The 20409-nt window shown below is 39.9% G+C and overlaps 1 protein-coding gene and 1 long non-coding RNA gene across 4 annotated transcripts; one reads left to right on the top strand and one right to left on the bottom strand.

Annotated features, from left to right (window-relative positions):
* The first annotated feature begins 1554 nt into the window (after positions 1-1554).
* On the top strand, positions 1555-18635 carry LOC129171940 (potassium channel subfamily K member 2-like). 3 transcript variants are annotated; one of them, XM_054761121.1, is made up of 7 exons: positions 1735-2039; positions 4162-4489; positions 6001-6118; positions 7706-7866; positions 10149-10344; positions 12373-12515; positions 15906-18635. In XM_054761121.1, the coding sequence occupies exons 1-7, from the start codon at positions 1885-1887 to the stop codon at positions 16260-16262; spliced, it is 1458 nt and encodes a 485-aa protein (XP_054617096.1). In that variant the 5' UTR covers positions 1735-1884; the 3' UTR covers positions 16263-18635. The 3 variants fall into 3 exon arrangements, with proteins under 3 accessions (XP_054617098.1, XP_054617096.1, XP_054617097.1); XM_054761122.1 differs by having other exon boundaries at positions 1895-2039; positions 4176-4489; XM_054761123.1 differs by lacking the exon at positions 4162-4489 and having other exon boundaries at positions 1555-2039.
* Positions 4340-20007, bottom strand: LOC129171941 (uncharacterized). The gene is made up of 6 exons (XR_008566869.1): positions 19991-20007; positions 12637-12676; positions 12412-12504; positions 9297-10324; positions 9081-9197; positions 4340-4480 (listed from the first exon to the last, which is right to left on the bottom strand). It is a non-coding gene; the product is annotated as an uncharacterized LOC129171941 (long non-coding RNA).
* Positions 20008-20409: the final 402 nt, after the last annotated feature.

The following is a 20409-nucleotide window of genomic DNA, read 5'->3' as shown; positions in this document are numbered from 1 at the left end:
TCAACAACATTACAGACAATCTGATTACCTGCCTTCCCAGGTGATGTTCAGCATTTTGCGACAAGCGTACCGCAGGAGGTGTCCGGTAATGAAATCAGAAGAGCAGCTGGTCTTTGTGAACGAAAACCACCCCCGTGGATCTCCTGAGGGAACACATGAAGCAGCTATGATTGTAAAACAATGCACTGAAGGCATAATGAAGTCCATTTAATTACCATCTAAGGCTGTTTGAATATTACTCCGCCCTTAGTGGATGAGTCATGTTACTTTAATGTGCTTTAAAGTTATTGGTTTTCTCTCTGCTATTTACGCTTGCATGATATATTAGCGGTATCTGTCTCTGTCAGACCAGCGACTTGCTATTGCTTGTTTTTTTTCTTGGTAATATCAGTTTTAATAGACGCTGCTGCCAGAGTGTCCGTGTGAAAACAACAAATCACCCTCGAGGGGCACTCACAAAACTACACACAAATATAAACAATAACCATAAAGGAAGTGTAATATTACAAAATAAAATGCACTTGGGCTTCAAAGTAATACTGCAAACTTAAGACCTACTGAGGATTAAAAGCCAGTAGAACTAACGGATATTCTTTTATATTATTTCAAGTGTCATGCAGCAAGGAAATATAAGTATAAGCAGAACCAGGGTAGCAATATGTTGTCTTTAAGTGTTGGTGTCAGAGAACCAAAGGCAAAGTGGCACCCTGTATGTCAATTCAGTTAGCATTAGTAATTAGTAATATAATGCGTGGGCATGGACCAGTGTTAAAGTAATAGCAAAAAATGTGCATAAATTGCAAATATCTTAAGAGAAAATGTGATGGAAGTGTCTCTCCCTCTGTGTGTGACAACAGTGCTCTTTAAAACGATCATTTAGTAGCTTTTGATGAGTATAGCAGAATATAACAATACCATACGTATTCAACCCAGTAGATGCCATTTGGTTTGGAAATATTTGTCACGAAAGCTGCCCAATGAAGTCCTCACTTTTATGCATATGTCTTGACTGCACAGGTTTCAGTCTCCTATGACAAAAAGTACTGTGAACACTCGGCAAATCGCACCCAAGTTTATTTTTGGTCCACACCACAAGTGTGAAACATGCTGGGTGATACTGTTCAACTCCAGCCCTGTAGGTGGCGTTAATGCATGTTACAGTGGGTGCCACTGCCAACTGCCCCTTTTCCACTCTATAGTACCTACTCGGCCCAAAATGGCACTATTAACTATTAAATATTTTCCAAAAGCAGGTTATATTCGTGGGCAATACCGTCAGAGTGACGAACACTTCTACTGCTCGAGAGCTTTGTCATTGCTAACTTTTCATGCTAATGTTAGCTTACCTGTTGATGTACTATGGTATCATACGCCACAGTCTCCACTTTGCTGTAGCTCTTCATTTCCTTGTTGCCCGATAAAACATGTCTCTTTGCAGTGAGTAAAAGCAAGTAAACACAGTTGACCATCCTACATACTCCATTATAGCATGTCTTATTAATGGTGCGTTCAATGTTTTTCGGACTTTCCGGGTGTATTTTCAAGTGTGACAACGGACAAACAAAACTGACTTTTTGAGACCATTATTGAATTGGGTCTCCCCACCTATACCTTGGAGTGTCAAACGCCATGTTTGGACAAGTTGTTTCAGTCTCTCTCATTCACACACACACACACACACACACACTCTCTCTCTCTCCAATTCGCACATTCAGTCCACTCCAGCATCAGACCGGTTTGCAAGTACCCACCCACCACTAGATACACGATGGTTCCCCGCAACACCTGCAGAAATTTCACGGATGACATTTGCTTCCTTTACGCACCACCTCAGCGTGTCTAGCAGGTGTGGAACAACATGTCCTGGGTGGATTTTTCTCCCCAATGCTGGAGGCTACACGCTGGAGCCATGTGGAGCGCGCCCACGTCCCTCGGAGGAGGCAAACATCATCAGCAACTCCTGTGAGGAAGGAAGAGAAACACTTGCTTGGAAAAGATCTGTCGCGGCGGAAACACAAGAGAGAAGAGATGGTAGAGAAGTAAGTGCCAGAAATTAAGAAAAAATCATTTCACGTGTTTGCACCATGAGGGAAGGATGCTCACTGGAGATGTTCATCTTTTATTTACTAGAATGATGATTTTCTCAGAACTTTTTTTAGTAGCATCTTGCATGCATTTCAATTATTCCTACACATGCACGAGGAAACTTGTCAATATAATATTATGTAGTTATTAGAAGTTATAGTTCATGTTTAGGATATTTATTCAATTCATATAACATTTATTAAAAATGGCTTCTTTGTGATTTTTATTTTTATTTCATGTTTTGATTTGATTTGCATTTTTGAGTATTAGCTGTTTACTGTAACACACAAAGTGGTTATGCAATTGCAGCCACAGTTGCAAGCTAAAGGCTGGTTTATTTACTGTATCAATATTTTAAACATTCAATGAGCTTCCATTCAGTCTCGTTCGTACTCATGCCACCTAATAGCAAGCTATAGTGCAAAGCAGTATACAGTATAGGTTATATCGCAGTAAAAGCATGTGTAACCTGCTCCATTGTGGCTGTGTGATATTAATAAGCCACAATCATATTAAATATTAAAATGGTTATGCAACATTACATGTAGTATTAGAGGCTGGGAGTGCATTAATGCTGAGGAGGAGCGTTGTAGGTAAGGTGAAGTTTGTTGCAGACTGTCAATGTGAATGAAAACCATGTATATATAAATTATAAGGGTGTATGTAGAGCTTCCAGTATAAGGATAACTGAGAAACCACAGTGTGTATCTTAAAAATATATATTGTATCTTTTAAATGCCACAGATGATAAAAATGATCCATGAATGCTCCAAAACTTCAAATTTATTTTTTTTGTCAGGTCAATTGTCGCTAGGTACGATGGGGTATTAGGGCCACATTGAGAACAAAAAAAATTCTGAGATTTTAGAGAATGAAATCCTAAATTAACGAGAAAAAACTCGTAATATTACAAAAATAAAACCGTAAGTTTACCAGAAAAAAGTTGTACATTTATGACAAAAAAAACCCTGGTAATCTTACGAGAAAAACGTCGCAAGATTACTTGTCATCGTGTCACACTGCCGAGATGTTCTCTTGGTCTGGCAACTACTGTAACTTCAAGAAGGAAGGAAACTTTCCTCTTGCTTCGGGCATCTTTTTCTTATGGCAGCAAAACAGAGCAGTTGAGCACAAACAGATTAGCATGTCTAGAACCTCCTCCCGCACGTGGCACTCACACTTCCGGCTTCTTTACCCCGCCCCCTCCACATGCCCAAGGCCAAAGGTCACATAAGTCCCCCGCCCCTTTTCGCAGCTGTCTCAGGCAATGCCTGTAACATAAAGTTAGGAGTTTTTTTCTCGTAAATTTACGACTTTATTCCCGTAATATTACCACTTTTTTCTCGTAAATTTACGACTTTATTCTCAAAATTTCAATTTTTTTTCTCCACGTGGCCCTAATACTCCGTCGTAGTATAAAGGTGTCAAAAATGTTTTTCCTATTTTTCACCCATTTGAAATAAGTCTCAGAGGTCCAACTATAGTGTAATGTAAGCGTGTTTTCCAAAATGTAGCCATGATGCTGGAATTTAGACAGATGAAAAGTTCTTTTAGTAAGCCCCACTGGGAACACACCTTTTTGTGTGTCTGTACCTTTAAATGCTAATGAGCTGTGTGTCTCCAAGAAGTGCTGTTGTGCACTTTATCCACTTTTGACATATTTATAACATACAACAACGTAACATTAAGGCCTGGGACTGGAGGACACAAATGTTAGCAACACTAGCATAGCCATGTGAGCTACAGTGCTAACATTACACTCACATTTTAATTGGCAGAGCACCAGGTTGCATTTTAAGTGTAGTGCAGCCTATTTTGTGATGCGCTTATAATATTGAGAGATGATAGATTTTCCTTGGGGGTTTGGTGCACATAGAGTATTACTTTTAGAACATCATTAAAAAGTTCATTTTGCATAATAGGGAACCTTTGAGAGTAACTGCCCCATGGCCTATAAGAAAATTATTAACACTAGGGGCTAATCACTGCTCTGTATGAATTATAGAAGAAAAAGCACCATCTGGTGTGGCAGAGCGTCCATTAATGGATGATAAATTGATCCACATTATTAATCAGTTCCGTCCCCCCAGTGGCCGCACCTGACCTCCTTGACCCTAAGTCTGCCGCCCACAACTCCAAGCCCCGCTTGTCGTTCTCGGCCAAGCCGGTGGTGCTGACGTGCCCGGAGGACGAGTGTGACACGCGCATGACCGTCATGAGGTGGAAAACCGTGTCAGCCATCTTCTTCCTGGTGGTGCTGTATCTCATCATCGGCGCCACGGTGTTCCGGGCGCTGGAGCAGCCGCACGAGAGCTCCCAGAAACTGGCCATCCTTGCAGAGAAGCTGGAGTTCTTGGCCGTGCACGCCTGTGTCAACTCCTCTGAGCTGGAGGACCTGGTCAAGGTAGGGTGGGACTTTGAGGGCGGCATACTCAAGTTACTTCTACATACAAGTGGAAAAAGAACGTCAAAAAACAAACAGACAACCACTATGGTGACATTGGAGTCATAGTTTCTGTATGATACCCATATGATGACACACTGATGCAACAGATGAAACACACACACAAAAGACTATTTAAAGTCATTAGCCTACTGTATATGCTCGCGGTGATTTGTATCACAGGCTTTTGTACTCTGGCTGATATGCAGTTGCTATTGAGTTTACAGTTTTTTTATATAATAAAATAAGATTTTTTCAATTTGCAATAAAATTGTCTAAGCTCACACGCTTTATGATGATTACATTTTAGAAGGCCTATAGTGTTCAGTAGAGCTGCAACAATTAATCGATGGTTAATCGATTCATTGACAACAATTTTGATAATCGATTAATGTTTTTATTATTTAAATATGTAAATATCCTGATTGCAGCCACTCACACAGATCATTTATTGTTTTACTGAAGCTATGTGACCAACATTTAGATTTTTTATTATTTAACATTATTTTAACAGAATATTCATCGGCAACCTGGTGTTTGTGCACGTACGTATTTGCTCTGTCAGTTCATATCTTCTATTTCTGAATAAAGAGGCGGAAATGAAAAATGGGTGTTAAAAAAAAAAATCAGATTAATCGATTAATCAAACAAATAATTGAACGATTAATCTGTTATTGATTTTAAATGTAAATTGGATTAAAATGATTTGAAGCATTAAAAAGTATGTAAAAAATGTGTATTTTAATAATGACAGTAGTAAAATTGGTACTTTTATTTTAAAAAAAGACCAAATTCTGTCTAAGCCCATGCTGTTTATGATAGATTATATTTTAAAAGTAACATTTTTCTATCTTATAACATTCAATAATGTTTTGAAGATGAGTCGCCTTTTCAGTGATCTCATTTAGTTGCATCAATGTGAACCAGAGGCACTATAATTGGTTCCAATTTATTTCTCTCCCATTTTGGAAAAAAAAAAAGCTTGCATGCACACAGAGGAATGTCTGCTTTTCATTATGAAGAGAGTGTGTGTACGTGTAGTTAGTTGCGTGTGCTGCCTCCCTGGAGCTCTCTCTTTGTATTCGGTCTCACTATTATTGATTTAGTATAACAGGAAGGTGCTACAAGAACCAGCTGTACAATAGATCCCTGCTTTTCACAGGGGCTAGGTGTATTTAGTCATTCCGACTGGAATGGCATGATGTCTATATACTGTACATACGGAATCCTTATATGGGTTTTATCACGTTATCCAAAGTAAGAAGGCTGCATAACACTAGTACTTCCTATCCTTCACTGAGGTGGCATGCTTTTAATTAGCTATGCTTGGATGTCTGCATCAGCTGTCAACTCAGCCTTGTGAGAATTGATGCACACTGCCAATCTTCTTGTTACATCCCCACATGCACTAACGTCTTCTTTCTCTCCTATTGTTGTTTCTCTCTATTTTGTTTTTAATTCCCTCGCTCCAGCAAGTGGTTTCTGCGGTTCGAGCAGGTGTGAACCCATCGGGAAATTCCTTCAACCAGACGAGCCTGTGGGACCTCAGCTCGTCCTTTTTCTTTGCGGGAACTGTCATCACCACCATTGGTAAGCCCAGTTCATCCTTCCTCTCCTCGTTCAGCCTCTGGGGAGACGAGGCCTGCGCGAGTGAATCAAGATGTTCTACGGAGCGCTTTAAAAATGTAGTCAATTATAAGCCAGCAGTCACGATGCAATTGTATTGATCATGATGGCATTAAATTGGCTTCCTGCAGCAGGAAATAACATGTTTGCTTTCTATGTAATCTGACATAATGCTCCTTTATTCAAAATGGCCCATTGCCATTCGATAATGATATAATCATTTCTCCTCTGCAATTACTGATGAACTTTAACCTCCCTTAATTGCTTATTCCTCCACCTGTTAGCGATCATATACACACTCGTGCAGTGCACACTGAGCAAGTTAAACAGCTCATTCATAGTGTAAATAAGCATAATGTAAGGTTTCACATGACTAGCGTCCTGTAAGAGACACTATGAATTGAAATGAAAGTATGTTTTCTTCAATCTACCTGAACAAATCCATCATGAAGACAATGCATTTGCAATTGTTCTCTTTAAGTTTTACCGCGCCCGGCACCAACCTTCCTGGAATTGTTGTTCTCTTAAAATGAGCATCATAACTCCTCCCCCTCCTTCTTCGACGCTCTTTTTTTCCCCAAGTGTGTCGCCAGGTGACTTGTGTGTGTGAGTGACAGGAAGAAAAGCTAACACTCATGTAACGGATGCCAGCAGGGATGGCGATGCGAGTAAACCTCACTCCCTGACTCCTTACTCGCTCTGGACATTGAGTTAACAGCTCGGACTTTTAGCTTGATGGCTAGCGCTTTCAACTCTCTTTCTGTACACCTTAGTGTGAGCAGGGTGGGCTGGACCGGGAGGGTTACATTGGTTGGTTGAGAGTGAGGTTTAGGGGGGTGAGTGTGATGGATGGCAGCAGGGAGTAGAGTCGCAAAGCTTGGGTTTTTAGCTCGATGGCTAGCGCTCAGCTGATTCTGCAGACCTTAGTTCGAGCAGGGCTGGCTGGACCAGGCAGGTTGTAGGGATGACTCTACAAGTAAACCTCACTCCCTTGACAGTGCAAGCTTTTTGCTTGATGGCTAGTGCTCTTGACTCTCATTTTCTGGACCCTGGTTCAAACGCAGGGCTGGCTGGACCAGCAGATTACATTCACTGACAGGAAAGAGAAGTCATTTGGAACCATGTATAAATATCAAGAACATTAATATAAGACGACCCGGCTTATTCAGAGGAAAAAAATACTGCCTTGTTTTCGAGTCAATGCAGTAATTAGGGGGCATTAGGTTCCCCATTCTTGCATCAAGCCAGCCGGCTAGCTAACTCGTAGAATTCTACGCAATTGGCACTTTACTCCCCAAAGTCATTACAAGACACCCTGAAGGTATTTTAGAGACAGATGACTCCATTATAACGCAGTACACACGTCATTAATCAGACTAAAACAATAATAATTGTTACTCATGTAGTTAAATACACTGAGTCACTTTTAAATGATCTCCTTCTGTTTTGACTGGAGAGCGGTCCTTGTTTACACAGCTGACATTTTTCATTAAAAACCGCCTTCCTGCCGAGTCTCATTAATTGATGTTGTCTGCGTCTCATCTCTGCTAGGATTCGGGAACACCTCCCCTCACACAGAAGGGGGGCGGATATTCTGCATCATCTACGCCCTAATGGGGATTCCCCTCTTTGGTTTCTTGCTGGCTGGCGTCGGCGATCAGCTGGGCACCATCTTTGGGAAGGGCATCGCCAAAGTGGAGCGGATGATAGTGGTGAGGCTGTTTTGTGCTCGCATGCTTGTGCGTTATTCCATGACAATGAACGGGCAGACGCCGCAATGTGAAAGAATCACTGTCAACATCTCCCAGAATTGCACAAGCACCAGCTAAACAGTTGCCTTTGCCTCCTGCACAGCCTGTGCAGAAGCAGCCGATGCAGGTTTTTAAGGGTTGCCATGTCAACAGACTCCTGGGTGCCAAAATAAAAAAAAGGAGGCAGTTTCCCCGACTTGAAAAAGACAGCTGTCTCAACATCAGTCTTGAGTGTTCTGCATTGTAAGCCTCATTTCTGCATAGGCTCATGCACCAATTTCATCATCATGCAACACTTAGCATGTTCAATTAGTCATTCCTGACATTAAATATGAATTCAAGAATATAAATGCATGCCAACACCATCTGGCTGCTTGGTTGGTAGCTCCCACAAATCTCACTTGGACTTAGTTAAGCTATCCTTATTATATATGCACTACCGGTAGTGTAATGTCACGCCAAACATGCTGCTTCCACAGAAGGCTCCATCAGTGTGACAAGTGTTTAATACAAATACAGTAAATACTACAGATACATTACTATAATTATGATGTGATACAACAATAGTAGATATCTGCTGTTACCGCCAATACCCTTGTTACCGTACAATATTGCACGTGACAAATTAGTCTGTTTGCCCTGTGCCGTATCACTCTGCCAAATCAAGTGCCCGAACAAAGCACCCTACGCATTGCTGACACACCGTGCATTTTTTTTTATTATTGACTGTGACTTCTTAATAACCCACCATGGGGCCAAAGAAAGTTACGAGTGCCAGCAATTTGATAAAGAAGGTGAGAAACACTACTGAATTTCATCTTGCCGGGATGTACAGGAAGTCCGCATCAACAATAAGTTCAAACAACAACAATAAGCAAAAAATATAATTGTTCACATTTTTGGGTGTCCGGAACTGATTAATTGGATTGACATTATTTCCTATAGGAAAAACGGCCTCAGTTTTACACACCTGTCAGTTTTCGTCTGACCCTTGAGGACAAATGAATGACGAAAACCGAGGTTCTGCTGTATATTACTATCTACATGCATTTTGTATTGCTTATATATATATATATATATACATATATACATACATACACACACACACAGCCACAAGTATAATTGTATAATACATCCATTGTTGTGTGTGTTGTGTATTTTGGGGATTAGCTCACCTGTTAAAATAAATAGATCCAGTATGTTAGTGGGCTGGACAGTCATCCATCGAGGTAGTAGTACGAACCCTGTTCCTTTCGCTCTTTGAAAATGTGGCCCCCCCCTAGACAATTAAGCTGAATAACGTACGAGTGCCATGAATCATTCAGTAAACTTGAGACGTGGTTCAAAGTGTAAGGATAACAAAAACACGTGCATTGCTCTGCATCACTTACTTTTATGTTGAAGGCAGGAAGAATTCCCAAATGGTGAATCATTATACGTGAAGAGAGCAGCAGGTCCAAGACTTGTGTGCAGTCTCACATCTTCATAATGAGCCAGTGGGAGCTTTACAGTCAGAGTCTCTGCACACTGCTTGCACGTGTGGATGCATACAAACAAGTTCCTCTGAGAAACACTCACTGGACTCTTCTTTAGGTACACAGTACAGTACCAGCACTAAGCCTAAGGTAACTTATTTCCAGAGTTAACCACATATAAATGTTTTTGATTCCTCCTCGGGCTCTTTGGCTTCCCTCTCGTGGGGGTTGCTGCAAACAATGCACACCAAGGTATTGTAGAAACCAAATAAGATGTACCATTGCCTGTAGAGCTCATTCATATTGAGGCAAGGATGACAGCAAAGCTCTGCTGTTCACTACTTCCTGTCCTGCGCCTGCACTCAGTGTAGCTTTGGGGCTTACATAACTGACAGAGGGAAAAAAGGGGCAAGATGTTCCAGCAACCTGCTGATAGCAGCCACATCATGTGGAAAGAGTTTTCTCTGGTGTGCTGCAAGGAAAGGGAACTAACTGCAATAAATCCATGATGGCGTACATGCAATTTTTACTAACCAGATACTACAGCACACTTCTTGTGGGACCTGAGATTTATTTATGGGGGAAAAATAGTAGCTCACTAACTCTGTTTCTCAAGCCGTTACGCCACCTCCCTCCAGTCCATCATGCTGTCTCTGGTTGGATAAGCAGGTTTTGTCAAATTTGCTGAAAATGAAATCTCATTTGTGTCATCCGTCCCTCATCATGAGTCAGTGTTCCACTCACTGAGTCCTATTACGTTTTCTCCAGAAATGGAAAGTCAGCCAGACAAAGATCCGCGTAATCTCCACGCTGCTCTTCATCCTGTTTGGCTGTCTCATCTTTGTGGCGCTGCCAGCTGTCATCTTCAAGCACATCGAGGGCTGGAGCACTCTGGAGTCCATCTACTTTGTGGTCATCACCCTCACCACCATCGGCTTTGGAGACTTTGTCGCCGGGGAAAAAGGTCCATTGTTTAGTTTTTTTTTGTGTTGGTTTATTTGAACAGCTTGCAATGTGTTAACTTAATAAAACTCCTCATGCTTTCCACAATGGGACATATGCTGCATATGATTTTTGCAACATGAATCCTGTATTTTCGTAACAACACAACTTGTTTGTGTAGTTCCAGTTTAATTTTGGTAACATTTCGGGATGTCCGGTCAATACTGGCATAAATATTTGATATCGGATCACATCAGTATCATCAAACTGCAGCATCCTCCAAAGAGCAACAAGCTTGCGAGCTCGGTATGTCTGCATTGTGGAATTATCTCAAAGTTTGCCTTCGGATTGCAAATATAGTGTTATGTTTTCCTTTTTGTGAGTAATGCGGCTCCACCGAAATAGCAGCGCTAATGACTAATGACAAACAAGAACTGCTGCATGCGCTTTCCAGCGACCACAAAGCATCCCGCACATCACGCCAAACAGGAAACAAAAACCCAAAAAGTAAAAGCCCAAAACAGGCAATGATGTGAAAACCAAGTCCAACCTGTCATGCGGAACAAGACATAAAGCGCTGGTTATGTAAGGAGTAAGCAGTCTTCCTTCAACACTTCGAATCTAATATCACACGTCAGGAAGAATCACTCTTGAGAGTCACATGCAGCGTTTCGGCACTTTTTCTAAAACTTGTATTGCACATTGCAGTATGTGTCTTATTTTGCACAAGAAGTAGTCGTAGAAGACACATAATGGTAAGTCGTTGATGATGTACTACACTGCTGATGGTGATGTCATACAACGTCATGCCAAAAAATCCAAAATCCGAACTACCCTTTAACGTGGTAACTCACTTACTTCATTAGTTATCTTGAATTTTTTTAGTGTAATTAACAACCACGTGTCATGGCAAGCCGCGGTGGCACAGTGTAGCATCCTCACAGAGTCACGCAAGTCTGACGCTTTTTTAGAACTTTACTATGACCTGAACACATCCACAGCAGTTCCATTCCAACACCATATATGTACCAAGTCACAAACACGTCTCTAGTCCCTTCTTATCAGAATGACACTTCCTCAATGTCACTAGATGACTGCGAGATTTCACAGACACTCCGAACATCAAAACGTCTTATCACGCATGTCCATGAATGTGTGGTCCAAATAAACAGAAATACAAAGAAAAAGCAATAAGTGGATATTGTCATCGCTCACTTTAACTGTAACTTTTAATGCGAAAGTACAATTTGCTGCATTTAAGTATACGCTCGGAAATCCAAATTCAAGTGCTATCTGTTAGCTTGATTAAAATATTCAGTTCATTTGGAGCTGCTCATACATACAAATATATACAGCATCCTCCCCTCCTGTCATTTATCTTTAATAAAATACAGTAAATCAGTAAACATTCATGATTGATCTGATTAAAGATTTTCATCATTTGACAGTCCTAATAATATTTCTGTACATACAATAATGACTCCTTTATTAGGTTTATTCATGTAGAACAGATATTTTTTCTTCTTGTAATATTACAATTGTATATTTTGTATTATTGCCACTTTTTTTCTGGTAAAGAGACTAAAATGAAGACTTTTTAAGTTCAATTTAAAATTTGAAAAAATGTAAATGCTTTAAAAAAAAAAAAATTTTTATTGAACAATTTTTTGTAGAATTAGATTTGTTTTTCTCTTGGTAGTTTGAATAGACTCAAGAACAAAATCTGTCAGCTGTTTGACTACATTTCCCAAAGAGGGCCTAATGATTATGGATTAGAGTGCAGCGTCTGTGCTAACACAGATAGTTATAAATAAACAATTCAGGGTGTTATGCTACCTAGTAACTGCACATCGAGCGGGTCGGCAGTGCTGCTTTGGCATACATTAAATCTTGGCCTTGCGTCATTGTCTGTGAGTCACTTCGCGGCCGACATCTTTATTAACGGATAATCAGACATGTTTAAATAAAACTTCAACTGACATCTGCTCTGTACTTTCTGCTCTCTCTCTATAAACCAATAAATTCACTCAGTGCTGCTGTGAATCTGCAGGTGGTTCAGAGAGTCCAGAATACCTGAAGTACTACAAACCTGTGGTGTGGTTCTGGATCCTGGTGGGCCTGGCCTATTTCGCTGCAGTTCTCAGCATGATCGGAGACTGGTTTCGGGTCATATCCAAGAAAACTAAAGAGGAGGTAGGGGAAAATTGGCTTTGATATTAACTGGCAAAAAAAACAAAAACTAAAACAACTATAAATGCATGGTTGTATGTATCCCACTGCAATGTATCCCACAGATCACCCTGCTGTTGCTTACCATAGACATCCCATTTTGGACTGTGTTGAGATTTTAAGCACTGTGAAAAACATACAACATAAAAAAAACATTAAACCGTGACCTGTGTTCTGCTCACAGACATGCTAACATTATTCTTTTCTCCTTTGCCACATAAAATTAATACTTTTTTCTTGTAAAATGATGACGTACTTTGTAACATTATTATTATTATTGTGACATTTTCCGTGCAAAGGTAGTTTTTTTCTTGTATTTTTAATTTATTGTATTTCTCATACATTTTTCTTGTAATATTAGTCTTTTTCCTCATAAGATATTTTTTTTCTTGTAATAGAACTTATTTTTTTAGAATCATAATATTAAAACTTTTTTTCTTGTAGAACTACAACTTTATTCTTTATTCTCTAAAATTGCTACTTCATTTTTTTTTATACAGTCTTCCCTCTCTACATCACGGTTCCAACATCACACCCGCACTATTTCACGGTTTTTCACAAAGCCATTAATGAATGATCGCTGTTTCGTGGTGGAATATATTAGTAAAAAAAATGCATATTTCATCAAATGGTACTTATTCTTCACCTAAATTAAGCATTTTCAATTTTCATTTTCAACTAAATGAACTGCAATACAAATATAAGGCAGAAGAAGCCTTGTGAACGAATGAAGAAGTAAATGCAGTACTCTACATTGGCCACCAGGTGTCGGTGTTTGGTGAGACCAGAGGGCCAGACGTGATCGCCAGAATAGGCATTTATTGCAGGTTTAAATGATCTCAAAACAGACATAACAATAATAATAATACCGTAATCGTAATAAAAACACGGGCTACTGTTGGGGCCGTAACCCACGACAAGTTAAAAGTCAACGCTGAATTCACTATCATGGATAATCATTTCATTACTACAGTTATGTGTGACTGTTTCAATGCGGTATTATCATGGTGATCACTATCATAATTCATCATTTCATGACTGCTATTGTGTGCGACTGTTTCAATGCAGTATTGTCATTGTGATCACTGTCATAGTTCATCATTTCATGACTGCTATTATGTCTGATTGTCATTGACAGCTTTGTCATTGGGGTTGTTGATATTGATTTGTCCTTTATCCTTGTTCGTCTTTATAGTTGTCACGGACATTTATTTGCTGATGTCGTTCTGTATGTTTCTGTTGTTCTGTCACAATTGTTGTTGTTGCTGCTGTTGTCCTTGTCTCTTGTCTCTCTTTTTTTTGTTTTTGTCCCCCCCCCTGTTTCCTTTTCTCTTCTTCTCTGTCCCCTCCTGCTCCGGTCCGGTCGCTCCAAATTTGCTTTATAACAAGCATCAAGGTCGAATAAATTTTGTATGACAGGGGAAGTGTATATCACACTTCTCTCTGGCAGAGTAAATCTGTTGAGCACTTGACGGCATTTAGGTATACAATTCTATCTGCTTTAAAGGCTGGACAGGACAGGGGTTAAAAAAAAAAAAAAAAAAAAAAAAAAAAATAGAAAACCTGTTTATGACCTTCTCAATAATTTTTTTTACCATTATTAGAGCCCTGATGTCCCCGCCTTTTTGTGATTTTTGTGACTAGCGTATATGGACACAGAGAACCAACAAATATGTAACCGAATTAGTGACTGACGTGATATGGAGAGGGGGTAGGATTTAATAAACTCTGCTTCTTCCTGCTCCTTTTTGGACATGTTGACCAGTGAATTGTGAATATGTGATGTATGTTAATGTGTGAAAAAAAAAAAAAAAAAAAAAAAAAAGTCAACACTGAACCTCCAACGTCACTTCCTGTCCCCTCGCCACTAAGGTCCCCTAGGGAACACATGTACTGTGACACACGAGCAGTTTTGTTTACATCTTAAATAGCTTATTTACTCTTATTCTGTCTACTATATTGGGTAATACGAGCGTAAAGCCATTTAAAGTCGCCATTACATTACACTAATGACACAAAAGCCACCGCAGGAAGTGTGCTCTCCAGATTAAAACAACGGCTAACGTGTGAGTCTATGTTATCTTATTTATGTCTAGTATGTCTTATTTTTTTCTGATGATATCTACTATATTAGGTAATGCAAACGTAAAGGTGACTATATGTGTGTTATTTCATGTCAAGATGGCTCTAATAATGTTAAAAATCCTATTTAGAAGTTCATAAACACGTTTTCTATGCCATAACTACAAAAATATTCTACTTGGCGGAAATTGACGCGAGTCTGGAGCCAATTAACCGCGATAAGTGAGGGACGACGGTATAACTTTCTTGTAAAGGTACACAACAGTCTTAATCACATTTTCTCATCAAATGAAGGCAACATGCATAACTTGTAACATCATAACTTGACTTTTTGTAACATCACGACTTTCGCCCATCCAATTCAAACTTTATGTAAAATATATACTTTATATATAACAATTCCGCAATATCTCACATCTCATGTCGAGAGTGCAAAGCCTGATGAGCTCTCTCGAGCTGTTCCAAAAACACACATATTCAACATGATGTTTTTTGTACGCACACAGCGGTGAGTCCTAATGTATGTATGTATCCACGCTCACCCACTGGTGCACTTATGAGAGATGCGTATTCATCTGGCAGCTTCATCATTATTTGCATGTGCAGTGGTTAGAGAGTGCACAGCACACAGAGGCTCCCATACACATGCTTGTCTTAATGTACTCTCTTGTAGAAGCCATTAGGAAAAGACTGTCAGTGTAGAGTACAGTAGACACTGTGAGCGCTGCAGAGACTTAAAAGCTTTGCAAGATGGGCAGACAGACGGTGGAAGTGAGAACGAGGAGGTGGCAGCAGCAAACACTCTAGTGTGTGTTTGTGATGGTGTGCGTGTATGTGTGTGTGTTACAGAGCGAGACATACGTTCTCACTTAAATGCACTGACGCTTTAACCAAGCACACTCTTCACGGCTTCATAAATAAACAAACAGCCCAGAGAGACCTGATGCAAGGTGACGATCAATACCGGGTTCGCTCCCTCCCAACCCTGTCATGGTCTATCATATCAAATAGGATGAAACAAGATGAGGCATAAAAACAGGAGGATACAGTCTAGTTTTATAGCTATTTTTAATGAGCGGCGGTGGTCTGCAGAGTAAACAATGTTATGTTTTGTTTTTTTTAGTTATGGTTGCTCAGGGGCCCCTAAGCTATGCTTTTTGGGAGTCCTAAATTTCACACATTTGCTGCATCTATCTAATTAATTGTAAAAAAAAAAAAAAAAAATCATCTAATTTAATAAAATTATTTAAATTCTTCAATCTGTCGCTGCAGGTTGGCGAGTTCCGGGCTCACGCGGCAGAGTGGACAGCCAACGTGTCGGCGGAGTTCAAAGAGACCCGACGGCGACTCAGTGTGGACATCTACGACAGGTTCCAGCGTGCCGCGTCCATCAAGCGCAAACTGTCCTCCGAGCTTGGCATCAACACCTCCATAAACCAGGAAATGACACCTGGCAGGCGGACACTGTCGGCCAACTTTGGCGAGGACAGAGAAACGTACTCCAACTTGACTCTCTCCCTCAGCCCCGTCCCGGGGGCCATGAACAGGAATGGCAGTCTCTTCCTTAACGGCCTCAGCCCGGACTTTGCGGACCGGCGGGACATTGCAGTCAGTGAAAACCCCAAATGAGGAAAAAAAAGCATTTAGGGGACAACCAACATCCAAGATTTAGAAGATGAACCTTCAGATTGTCTCAAACATAAATTCATCATGTTTGTGCCAACATGGTCGTCACCGTGTTCTCATTAGAATTTAGTAGGAAGTCCTCCAAAATGACTCCACAAATATGGTGGACATGCTGCCACGCAATCTACAAACTTGGCCGCCATGATAGATCACTCCACAAGCATGGCCGACATGCTGCAACACGCTTCTAACATTTCTTTTCACTACTTAAATTATAGCAGACATGATGCAGTACAATCCACAACATCGGTCAGCATGACACAGCACTCAAGCATGGCCGACATACAACAACCCTCAACAAGCACGGATGAAATTATGAAAAACTTAGAAAAAATACGTCAGACTTGCTGTACTCCACACTTGCTTTTTTCCACAAACATGGCGGACATAATGCAAAATCCAGAAGTGTGGCCGACATGCTGCAAGACACGCCGCAAACATTTTTTTGTTCACTCCACAATTCACAGCAGACATGATGCAACCCTCCACAAGCATGGCTGAAATGATGCAAAACGTAAACGAATCGTGGCAGACATGCTGTAACAGACATGCTGACATGATTCGACACACTCCACAAACATGGCCGCTGCTGCTTAAAATGCATTTTTTGTAATAAATCCTACTAAATCCTGGTGGGTACACACTCTTATTTACTGTGTTAGCGACTGAGCCAAATCTGAAGCTTGTTCTGGGAGAGAGGAAGGAAAAAAAAAAAAAAAAGATTGTATCGGATGCAAGAAAGAGCCAGTATCTAAATGCATTGGTAAATCTAGAAAGCAACGGATGTAATTGTGTTCATCTAGTACAGATTTACCAGAGGCCCTGACATCTGCATCAGATATATCAGTGGATCCTCTGCTCTCAACGCGATAATGCATCTGTGCAAAACAAACAAAAAACCATATAAGGAATGTGTTGGTTTTATCTTGAATACTTTTTACTCCAAGCATCGACATGCATTGTGTGTTCCGATTGAGCAGCTCGCGAGATGAAGATGAATGTAGACGTGTTTTTGCTGACCGGCAAACGGCTTTTCGACCCTAAGGGATCACCGGTGTGTGCCTTACTGAAAAGCTCGCAGCGAACCACGATGCATGAAAGACTGAGCATGTATCATTTGAGCATTGATGTACATTCTGGGGGAAAAGTGGATCAAAAATTCATTATAGTATAGAGAATATCTTATATTTGAAGCATTTTCAACCAGTGTTCAAGATATTGACATGCAGTGCCGGGCTCCATGAGACCAAAGGAATAATAATAATAATTTTCCAAAGGCCATTCAGGTTTTCGATATATATATATATATATCTCTCTCCCTGGTGGTGTAATAGTACATCCGCTGTGCAAAACCAAGCCAAAATCATTCATGCAATCGACCCGTGCACACTCACTAGCCACAATATTAGGCACAACAATGTGATCCAACGCAAACGTTCTGCCTATTTTCAGTTTTGATGGACACAGTCATAGAGATGTTTATTATTTTAGGGTGTAGCGGTTTAGAGGTGCACTGCATAACACTGAGTGCTACAGGCGTACCTAATATTGCGTACCTCTTATTGCATTAAACCCCCCCACAATGGAAGCTGTCAATCAAAGCAATTCTGTCTAGGGAGCGTTACATCATATGTCACATGGTCACGTGTCCGTGTGCTCATACTGTATATTGATGAACCAACACCTTGTTCTTGTCTTCTCTAGACAGTCATGTTTTTCCTCAAAATACCACTATGGGGATGTTGAATGTGTTTTTCCATTCATGAAACGCATATTGAATGTAAGCATACTGCAATGTTAAAAAAAAAATAAAAAAAAAAATTGCCATAAACCACAAACACATTTGTAATATAAAAAAAGACTAGTGCACAGCTTAGAGCAGTGATTCTCAACTGGTTTGGCTGCGGGACCCTCCATCGGGTGAGCCGCAGCCGTGAGACACTGTCCCGCGCTTCTCCAGCAGATATCTGCAACTGTGTGTCGGACAGACGCCACGTTAAGTCCCCACTCGAGGTTAGCTAAAGTCGCCATAAAACATGGCACACGCCTCGTGGCGGCATAACACAGACAAGTACGCGAGGTGCATTGACGGGCATCAGGTCACAGTATTTATTTCTTTTTTTGCCCAGCCACAAGCCCGCAACCCACTTGTGGGTCCACACCCACCAATTGAGAATCACTGGTTTAGAGGTCCACAGGATTTGTGTTGCATGCAAGTGTGCAATGTTATTTCATGTTTTCCTGCGCTCATATTAGAACTATTATCATTTCTCATTTTCAAGTTTAGAAAAATAAAAAGAATTGATTATTTTTATGCAAAACACTGCAGCTTGTTTTTGGTTGTTTTTTTTTAAATCATTAAAATACTTACACAAAAAATTACTGTACATTACAAAATGTATCGTAATTCAGGAAATGTTTCTCTTTTTTTAATTATTCTTATTTAAATGTTTTCAAATTTTAAAAAACACAATTTTGGGGATGGGTACTGTAATTATAGTCATAAAATAATAATAATTTTTTTGCACAATGTTAGGATTTTATAGTGTAATATTCATGAATATTTTATTATTAAGTTCATTGGTGTAAAATCACATTTTTTCTTGTAATTTTTACTTTTTTTAAAGATAAAACTTAATGACTTTTTCCCTCATAGAATGACAAACGCATTCTCACAACATAATGACTTCATTAAAAAAAAAGCTACATCTTCCTAAGTACAATTTTCAAATTACAAGCTTTTCTCATAAAACCATAAAACTTTAGTCTTGTGATTTAATGACTTCATTTGAAAATTGTACGAATTATTTTCCCAGAAATTTGAGACTTAATTTCTTGTACTACAGCAGCTACAGTTTCACAAAAGACATTTTTTCCTCCCAAAATTACTTTAGGTTCTGATCAAATTGATTGCAATTGATGCATTTTTTCCAATACAATTATTTAAAATAAATAAAACTAAGCTGAGATCATTGGAAAGATTTTTTATTAGACTTTTAATGAAAAATAAAATATTGCCAGGTGTATAATATTGTTTTCTTGTATCATATTTAATTAGAACTTTGCTATTTTTAATCATGAACCAAACTCAAGACCAGGAGCGTCTAAAGTGTGGCCCGGGGGCCATTTTCATCCCTTTGCGGCACTTTGTTCAAATAAAAATTTAAAAAAAAATTTAAAAAGGTACAAAATAATACTAATAGAATGCTAATAAAACTAATATTATGTTTTGTTTCCTACAACACAAAGCTGACACAACATTTTGTCTTTAAATATAGGCAAAATACACTTTTTTTTAAAGACTTTTTCCAATTTTAAAAATAGCAAAATGGCCCTGTATCCTTTGTCTTTGCGATACACGGCCCTCAGTAGAAAATGTTTGGACAGTAAGATCCCCAAACCTTAACCCGATCCCCAAACTCTAACCCTAAACCCGTTGGCTTGGATAAATCACATGGTTTTACTGCCTTCTGCTGAGGTTAGAAGTAACCTAATCAGGTCCGTGACCCTCCAAACTCCATCTCATTTACAGCTCATTAACAAAGAACACACTGTGGCTGCACACAACATGATATAACAGCCACAACAGGACATACGTTATACTGTAAGCTCACCACAGGCCCCTTCCATCATGTACTGTATTGTTTGCACAAAGAAACAAAATGACTCACATTGCATTCTCAGCGTGTGGTCTGCCATGGTTCTGCCTTAATGCAAATGGACAGGTTGTGTTAATGAGGCTAAAGATAGAAAAGGGTGACATGGCGGCTGGCGCGCTTTAGCACGTCCTCCTCGCGTGCTGCATCTCACAGAGGACACGACTCCTGTCACCTTGAAATGAGACACAGAAAAGCATAAATGCTTGCAGCTGGACACATCTGCTTAGAGAGATTTCATATAATTTAGCCAGACCACTGAAGCTGTGAAATTCAGTATATACTGTACAGTGCCCATGTGAACGTGAAAGAGTGAGTCACTACTGTGGCTCGTGAGAAGAATGCTTAGCTCACACATGATGAGGAGAGAGCTTGTGTGTGGGTGGGTGTTGCCATGTGACTTGTCTGTGCTACAGTGTTCATCATCCTATAAA

This window comes from Dunckerocampus dactyliophorus, chromosome 19, assembly GCF_027744805.1.
Source record: "Dunckerocampus dactyliophorus isolate RoL2022-P2 chromosome 19, RoL_Ddac_1.1, whole genome shotgun sequence".
Classification (NCBI taxonomy): Eukaryota; Metazoa; Chordata; class Actinopteri; order Syngnathiformes; family Syngnathidae; genus Dunckerocampus; species Dunckerocampus dactyliophorus.
Note: the sequence above shows the minus strand (reverse complement) of the source record. Positions and strands in the feature narration are given on the sequence as shown.

What these genes read in the sequence shown, in the direction of transcription:
- LOC129171940 (XM_054761121.1), top strand. Translation starts at nt 1,885, where the DNA reads ATGCTGGAGGCTACACGCTGGAGCCATGTGGAGCGCGCCCACGTCCCT. An exon ending in CTTTGTCGCCGGGGAAAAAG is followed by an intron (nt 10,345 to 12,372) that starts GTCCATTGTTTA and finishes GTGAATCTGCAG; the next exon opens with GTGGTTCAGAGAGTCCAGAA. An exon ending in CCAAGAAAACTAAAGAGGAG is followed by an intron (nt 12,516 to 15,905) that starts GTAGGGGAAAAT and finishes CTGTCGCTGCAG; the next exon opens with GTTGGCGAGTTCCGGGCTCA.